The following is a 9068-nucleotide window of genomic DNA, read 5'->3' as shown; positions in this document are numbered from 1 at the left end:
CTTGTTTGACATGCTTTTTCAGGGTAAGAAAGACTCATGGTGACACTTGTTAGAAGACGTGTCACAATTATTGATTTCAAAACTTCTTTTATGTTTATTTTGTAAATTTGTATTTGGGATTGTAAATTTAGTTTTGATTTAATTATGTTTTAAATTGTATGGTTGTATTGTTTATACACTATTGCTATGAGACTTTACCTGCCATACCTCGTGTTTCCGCTTTAGCGGGGTGTGACAATAACCATATATGTTTATAGATGGTCGATTTTCTTAATGGGCATTGCTAGTTGATTTGCTCACACAAAATTGTAAATGAGTTGGCTACATATGATCTACAAATGCATGTGGCTATGGATCAACTATGGATCAATATGCTTGACTAAAACAATCAGCAGAGGTTTTTCAGTTTGTTTAGATTTAAAGGGACGATACTGATGTAGTATGTAAGCATACCTGTACATGATATTGACATCAGCCCATTTTTTTTCCTTCAACTACTCTCGGAAACTTCCCGAGGGTAAAGCTTCCCACTGCAATAGCTTGAAGGAACTGCCAAAAGTTCTTGCCTTCCTTTCCACTCCTCTCCAGGCTTCAATGTAATGGGCTTTTCCACTGCTGCAGCCTCCACACAAAGCATATGCTTGTAATCTTCATCTCCAAAATCAGGAATAGACTTTGCCTTCTTATCCCATGGATTCCAGACCACTACCAGAATATATGATTTTGTTACCAAAACTTTGCATCAAAAAATTCCTAAAGTGATGCGGTTGTAAACTAGGAGAATCAATTTATGCATCCCAAGGTGAAAGTTTAAATGACAACCTTTAAAACTAAATTGAAGAGAATAACATAATGGAATGAGCACTTCTTCAAACTCAAATAATGAGGATGAAAGAAAAAAAAGGAAGGGATTGAACATATGATCTAATATGTGTAGCCATGCATTGCCAGACACACGAAGATACTTTTCAAATATCACATTTTATGCTCACTTAATCACACCGTAGCAAAGAAGACTATTATCAAGTCACACTTCCTCAAGTAATTTACATAATGGGTTTACACAAACAGGTGCACATAATAAACATATTATAATATAAAACAAAGATAGTTAGAAAATAAAACAAAAATAGTAGTTTTTTGCAACACCCAAGTTGTTTTTCCTTTTTTTCTGTTGTTATAAAAAATTAAAAATAAAAAGCCAAAGGGATTTGAAGTTGCATGCAATGACACTACCAATAGGGTGTAGCCACTTCTAGTTAACTTAGGGGAGCATGCATCAAATTAAAGCGGATGCATTTTTAAGACCCATTTTTTTCCATTGCATATGGACGATAGAGCAAGGCACCCCTAGGCTACTACTAAATCGGCTCATGTTTTCACATTTTCAACAGACAAACTATAGTAGGTCATACCAATACGCCATCAGATCTTAAATCGTGACAAACAGATTTCTCTCATAATCAGAAAAGCCAGAGGAATGCATAATCTCACCAACATCAGGAAGTCCATCTTTCCGGATGACAAACGTCCGTTTCTTTTCATGATCTAGAATTGCAATCTTTGTTGGTGTGCTGAGATAAACCTTGTCAACCTGATTAATGTTTAACACTACATAAGCCTCAACCAAAGAAAAGTATTCAAAGTGACTTTTAAGGAAGACGTCACAAAAATTACTTCTGATTCAAAAGTTAGTGCATCCCCTTGTTCTGTAAATCTCTCCCTCTTCTGCAAATTGTCAAGATAATCCAGCGTCTCCAATCCTTCCACCCGAATTTCACTGAAGGAAGACAATTGATCTTCTTTAAAAACAGATTCATTCATCCTACCCAAAAACTAATAAACCTTGTTCCACCATGAACACTGAACGAGAATACTGACGATTTCAACAATTAGTAGGACCAGTAAAATGCTGACATATTGTTGCAAACAATGAGCACGTTTTAAGTAGGAAGATTCAGCACTAACCACAATCAAGCACTAAATTGAAGGGCTTAAATTAGCCAAGGGACACTACTAAAATGTTGTCATTTTTCTAATGTTGTGTGCATTATCAACACATATATATGAACTACAAGTAATTTGATACAAGTTTCTGTAGAGTTGGCATGTGACAAGAATTAACAACATTGTCCCTTGAGTTCTCTTAATGATGATTGCTAAAAACATCTTGGCAATACCAATTGCAGGTGTCATGAAGATAAATCCAAAAAGAAGAGAAATATTTTATTTTAATGAAATAAAAATATTTTAAGATACAGTCAACTTTTCGGCAGAGGCGACCTTATTCTTCCTCCGCCCTTTCCAGCATAGGTAACTTGATTGAAGGCTTTAGATAGACATAACCTCGGGAGGACTATAGTTGCACAAAAGGTGGATCAATAGGAAGTATAGAGTCTGGATTCTAAAAGGCACTCGCTTAGGTAAAGCATAATACAATGTTGCCTTGATAACTTGTATACTAATTTCTATGCCAAAATTAGAAACAATGATTCCCAAAAATAAGTTCATATTATACAAGCATCCAATTATTCAACATTAAAAAAGCTACTAGCTAGAGCACAACCCACACCATGATACAAGAAATCAGATGAACGTTCTCAACAGGAAATCATACCATGTAAATAGACCTATGCAAACATCCTCCTGTATCTAAAAGTTCCTATTGACGGCAGCTTGAACAACCACTTAGGCATTGAGCATTTTCCCCATCCCCTCAACCCCCCCCCCCCCAAAAAAAAAAATGCTTTGAAATCCTAAATTGACCACCCTCTCCTACCATCATTTGGCAATCATCATGCCTACCCACTGTATCCAACCACTAAATCCAACAACTCTCACCAACCATGTGGATAGATACCCGCTGTCGACTAATAACTACACATAGCATCAGTTGGCTACCATTGCCACACCAACTGTCAATACCTCCTTTTACCATTCATCTCCCCAGGACCAAATTATCACAATCGTTCTAGACATTGGAAATCCCAATTTACTGTTTGTTAGAACAACCACTTGAGTTTTATTAAATCATCAAGAAGGTTTGGCAATCTAGGAAAGTTAAGAGCATACATTCAATGGGAGGTACAAGCTACTGAAATAAAATTGGGTTCCTAGAGCATTTTGTGGCTTGTGCTTAGCCTGATCAGGATCCCTCTCAAAATGCTGTTTGTGTAATTTCACTATATGGTTGTTGGCTAATAGCTTTTCCTTTGGTCAAATGTTGTTCAAATCACAGTCCAAGCCTGTAGCTAGTGCTTGGACAATATTTCTAACTTTCACAATCAAGCTATTGCAATAGTACCCAATCTTCTTGGTGTTTAATGTACGACACATTGCAATTTAGCCGCCCTTCACCACTCTAACTTCCCCATTAGTATTAAGAGAATTGGTTTATAATGTTTTGGAGTTGATGTGAATACTCAAATTCATCCAGTTAGGTGTATTCAGTTCGATCTGTAATCTCCACTCGGCATCGCCTATATCTTATAAAGCTTATTACGTTTGCAGTATAGTCATCATTGGTTCGTTCTCCTTCATAATAGGGGCTTGGAGGCATTTTGCCTTCTCAACCTACGCTTCAGCTTTAGTTCTGATTGTGCTTTCAACCAACCCATCTCCATCATGCACATCGTGAGTCTTTGGTCTTGGCAATGAAGTGTTCGAAGGTGTTCCCTCCACTGTTAGATAATAGGTCTGAAATCAATTAATGATCGCTTGTTGTGGGAGAATCGTCGGTCGTTATGTACTTGTGATTTTGCTTCATCAGCAGTTTGAAAAAGGCAATTGATGACCCTGAAATTAGTTTCTAACTTTTGCTTTGATATGCCTAAAACAATTGATTATCTAGAAAAGTTGTTGTATTATTGTAGAATCAAGTTTTGACTTGAATATGTTTACATGGTCTAAAACTAACTACATTTTGTATATTGAAAAGAAACCTTAATCCCCAATTGGCAATTAAACATCGGAAGGTTACTCACCCGCCTAACTCTGCTAAAGCTTTTTGGAACATTGTCTTCTTTGTGCATGTACATCCCTTACCTGGCCACACACAAAATGCAAAGCTCACCTCAGGTTTTTTCAGTTGTCAGGTCTGTGACAGGATTTTCCAAAAAATCTCAGGAACTACATCTATTTAGACAGACTTTTGTATGCACACACCCATAATGTGAGACACCTCCAAGCTACATTTAAGATTTTAAATGGCAAGACTGTTACAAGTTCATTTTCCAATTTTTACAGATTTCTTAACAATCTTTACTTTAGAAGGATTTTCATTGGAAGGACCAAAAAGGAAACATTCAAGCATACAAGAATGTGTATACCTTGTGTTACGTTAAATGAATTATGCATCCCTAGGATCTAAAAGATATAGATAGCTAGACCAAGTTATCAGGAGCCATTAACCACATCACTAAATACAACAAACAAGTTCCAGATGGATAAATAAACACATACAAATTTAGCTTCCAACTCAAAAAGATTGTTCTTCACAATTTAACCCCCTTGCAGGTCAAGCCGACTCTGAAATTGATTTAGGTTGCCCAGTCATAGAAGTGCTCACATAAGGTTGGGTATCACTGTATTCTGATTTCACTTATAAGTAATTCTTCTTGCAGTAATTCGGTGAAACAATGTGTTTAGAAAAAGTGGCTAAAGGACATGCAAACGTGGTAACTTTCTTTTTTTTCTTCCTATCCACACTACAATTCAATCAATCATAACCACAAGTGTGGTGCCTGATTGGTTTGAGCTTGGCTCCAAAGGTTAAAAGTACCTGGAGGTCCCAGGTTCAAATCCAAGGAGGAATAAAAATCCCCTTGTGGCCATGGAGGTTCAAATGCGATGACTCCGGGCTATCTGCAAAGCAGGTGGTCAACCTGGGATTAGTCGGCTCGCATAGCGAGTTGGATATCCAGGTTAATCCAAAAAAAATTCAATCAATCACCTCTCTCCAGTTTGGTGTGTTCTACCCCCTGGCTCTCTCTCCCTTTCTCTTCAAAGGTAACTTGTTCAATCATTCTCTCCTCCTTGGTACACTGATAGACTCTTTCTCTTTTTTGTTATTCAATAAATGCAAAGTAAGCTCTTTAGCAATTTGACAAAAGGCCTTTTCAATGGCTCAAACGTGTGACAGTCACAAACAGTAACCTTACCGGTTGCTCCAGTGTTTTCCCCTAATAATAAAGTATGTGGAAATGGAACATCAACAATTACCTAAAATACATACAAGGAGCCGACTTTCTATAGAAGAGTGTGAGGGAAGTTATTCATGTTGTTGATGTCTTATCTCTATTAATTTCTGATAGGATCATTTGTAGTACCACAACTAGTTTGCAATAAGAACTACAATAAGAACTACGTGTTGTGGTTGTTGTCTATCATGACATGAAATAAAAGAATGAAACTATTTTACCTGATATCTGAAACAGAAAAATAGGTGTGATATGCGGTGGTGAATGCAAATGGCTTTCCATCAGTGCTAGTATTTCTGACGCGAGATGTTAGCATTAGGTCTCCTCCAGGTCCAAGACTAACCCTCAATTTGTACTCAAAGCTACAAAATGTACAAAATCTAGTCTGAATCAAAGCAGCAGACAGACTTGTAAGTAGAATAAGTTTTTTTTTTCTAAAAAGTAAATAGACAAAATAATGAGCTTTGGGATTAACTATCAATAAGCACACAAATCCGATTGTCTAGTATAGAAGGAAGCTGTGTAAGATCTACCTGTGAGGCCATGTCGTCAAATCCTCTTCAGTTGACTTGTAGATCAAGTCAACGAAAACTCTATTTATGGCATTGGCTGGGATGGGAGGGGGTTCATTGTCAACACTCCAGAATCTGATCCTAGCAAATCCATGTAGGTCAAGCGAGCCTACATTTGAGAACTGCAATGACGAAGCAAGTTTCATTGGCTAGGATAAATCAAAAAACAAATAATTAAACAGCCAAATGGACGAGGCACGTACTTGAGGGAAACATATAGGAATACCTCCGCGTATTGGCTTTGGAGGCTTGAAGGCTGCCTGCACTATAAACATTCATTTATGAACATTGGAAGATAACACACAATATTTGGAGGAACAAAGCAACAAAAAAACTCATTTGGAGGAACTTTAAAAATTTATAACTTCAAAATTGACCCATTGTGTACATGATATATGAAAAGACAAGATATATTTCCCGAGAGGTCAAATTCAGGGCTTTACAGAAACAGTAATTGTATGAGAACAATTCATATAGACATACCGAACTCCATTTTAGGAGCAAAGAAAAGGAATTGAAGGAACAAGTGCATGATAGTAAAATCACCCCTTCACCGTTCACGATGCAGTAGCCTATGCATCATTTATCGGACAACCATTACCATTATCCACCATTCATTGTTTATCAGAACGTGGTATATCAGTCACAAAGCATTAGTATGCCATAGCTGGAGCCATAACAAAAGACAAGTCAATCTTCCCCTCTCCCCATTTACATTGCAAAAAGTTTGAAGGCAGCTTCACCTTCCTTATTTCCTCCCATATATAAAATACTAAAGATTGCAATGTGGTATTGATTTTGGAATACTTATTCCACTCTCCACAAATAAAAAGGGAGGAAAACATGCAGAAATAGAACAAGTGAAGACACAATCTATATCAGTTGCCTTTAAAATCTATTTTCATATGCAATGTTGGTAATTGGATTAACCACCCATACACAATCTTAACAAAAAAACAAACATACACTACAAGATTCCATAAGTTCTGTGTGCCAAAAAGATCAAAGGCCAGCTTACAAGTGATAATCATGATATTTGTCATCGCTGCAAGTCTAATGTATACATGCATCCCCCAAAATATAATCTATAGAACTTTTGGTACCTTACTACTCATAAAAAGCAACTCTTCTCCATGCTCATTTTTCCAAGATGTCACATGTCCACCATACAGATATACCTGCAAAAGACAAACAAACAAAAAGAACTAAGGATGTAAGTCCGCATTCTCCAACTACAAGAAAGAATTAATCCACCTAATCTCATATATCAGCTAACATGCATAATTACACTACAACTTATTTCTACAGAACAACATATGGTTATTTGCATTCTTGTGAGGAGGTTAGAGATTTCGAATTAGTCGTCTTCAGAAGAATTGCATTCTGTTCACCAGCATTAATGGTCAGTGGCAGGTGGTAAAGAGTTATAAGAAACTAAAAAGGTATATGCAAACATATACCATTTAATTAATCACTCCATCCGTTCCCAGCAAGATAACACAACTCCCAAAAACCAATTTATGGCTATGTAATTTTGTTATTGTGCCGTAGCCATCTCTCCAATGCACAAAATATGAGAATAACACTGTACTTATGAACGAAACTCTTAAAATGAAAACCGCGAGATCAAACTTATGTCAATAAAGCATGCATACAAAAATATATACGTATGTAAATAAAAAAATCCACAAACTCAAACACTATCACGCAAGATTGACGTTGCCAGAACCAGATAGAGTGAACTTAGACATGGTGCAAAATACCTGGATACCTTCAAACAAAAATTCCTCCCACAAAACAAAAAGCGCTCATGCCTCGCTAGATTGTAATTGCAAAACCATGAAATTTAACCTAATACCATGTAACGTATAGTTTTGTATGCTAGATGATCATCATTAGAAATAAGATGAATTCAATCAACAATACCGCTGACATATAACATCCAAGAAAACAAGACGTACGGCAAAAAAAAAATCACAGTGAACGTAGAGAAATCTTAAGGAAATAGTTAAAATTAGTTTAGGTACCTCGACAGAACTGCCGTGGTGTTGATGGAGGACAACTTTTTGGAGGCCATTAACACCATCAATGATCTCAACAGATCTGTCGTCGGAGGTCGACATCTCATCTGTCATTCATCAAAATCCGATAACCTACTCCGAAATCCGTCTCATTCTCTATCTCTCACCAAGATCTCCACTATGTTATGTGTGTACAAATCTCTTCTCCAGAAACCGTTGGGTTCTCTGCCAAGTTGATGCGAGCCGGGTGTGTAACCAATAAGGTGTTTTTTGGATACGAGTGTGGCATAAAGCAATTTATATAAATATCTATAGTATATGATATTATAAATCTTAACATCATTTTTTTATGCGTTAACTATTATTTGTTGATGTATATTATTTAGAAATCAAGATTACAAGTAAATTATATGTAAATATAATTTATTAAAGTTGTTTAAATTCATGTAACTAAACATAATCAAACAGTGAATAAACATATTATTTTAAATATAAAAAATCTAAAATATATTTAAGATAATTATTGAGTTCTAACAAAATACTTAATTATTAACTTTATAAAAACTATACTATGAAGCATTTGACACAAACTCTCAAAAGTCATTTTTTATGCATTAAGTATTATTAAGTACTATTTATTGATGCATATTACTTAAAATTCAAGATTACAAGTAAAATGTGCATAAGTACAATTTATTAAAGCTCCATGTTTAAATTCGTGCAACTAACTACAGATAAACATAATAAAATAGCGGATAAACATCTCATTTTAAATATAAAAAACCTAAAATATAATTAGGATAATCATTAAGTTCTAACAAAATACTTAATTATTATCTTTATAAAAAATTATATTATCAAACCAAAAATAAAAGAAATAAATTAAAAAAATTACATAAAAAAAGAAATTTTAAATTGTTAGTTTGGTACTAATATTAATATATTTATTTTTCAAAATTTATTGTATTTTTGTACAAATCGTACAAACCACCCTTATACGTCGATTTCATTGTTTAATCTTATGAAAAAATTTCATGAAATTGTTTCATATAATATTTAATGAAATTGTTTAATGTATTTCTTTAAAATTAAAATAATGAAGATGATAATATACATGATTAACACCCTCCACAATAAAAATGGTTAATCAACCTCTCATAATTACAAAAAAATGAACAAAATGAAAAATTATGATTGGTTGAATGTGGTTTTCACGGTTTGTACAAATTGAGTGGTTTTTATTTGAACGCTCGTATGTATATATATATATATATATA

General features: G+C 34.9%; 1 protein-coding gene across 1 annotated transcript; it reads right to left on the bottom strand.

Moving 5' to 3' along the window:
- Positions 1 to 490: 490 nt before the first annotated feature.
- LOC112503154 (putative glucose-6-phosphate 1-epimerase) lies at positions 491 to 8067 on the bottom strand. The gene is made up of 8 exons (XM_025107222.1): positions 7798 to 8067; positions 6874 to 6948; positions 5974 to 6030; positions 5732 to 5892; positions 5420 to 5560; positions 1678 to 1780; positions 1495 to 1594; positions 491 to 705 (listed from the first exon to the last, which is right to left on the bottom strand). Exons 1-8 carry the CDS (start codon positions 7903 to 7905, stop codon positions 491 to 493), a joined length of 960 nt encoding a protein of 319 aa, XP_024962990.1. The 5' UTR covers positions 7906 to 8067.
- Positions 8068 to 9068: the final 1001 nt, after the last annotated feature.

Source organism: Cynara cardunculus, unplaced genomic scaffold (assembly GCF_001531365.2).
Source record: "Cynara cardunculus var. scolymus isolate 2C unplaced genomic scaffold, CcrdV1 Un_Scaffold_2617, whole genome shotgun sequence".
Lineage (NCBI taxonomy): Eukaryota > Viridiplantae > Streptophyta > Magnoliopsida > Asterales > Asteraceae > Cynara > Cynara cardunculus.
This window is presented reverse-complemented; position numbering and strand designations above follow the sequence as displayed.

Excerpts from the sequence above, each read along its gene's own strand:
- LOC112503154 (XM_025107222.1), bottom strand. The coding sequence starts at position 7,905 with ATGACAGATGAGATGTCGACCTCCGACGACAGATCTGTTGAGATCATT. Across the intron at positions 6,949-7,797 it reads ACCACGGCAGTTCTGTCGAG|GTATATCTGTATGGTGGACA; the intron begins GTACCTAAACTA and ends TGTCTTTTGCAG. Across the intron at positions 1,781-5,419 it reads TTTTCTGTTTCAGATATCAG|TGAAATTCGGGTGGAAGGAT; the intron begins GTAAAATAGTTT and ends GTCTTCCTTCAG.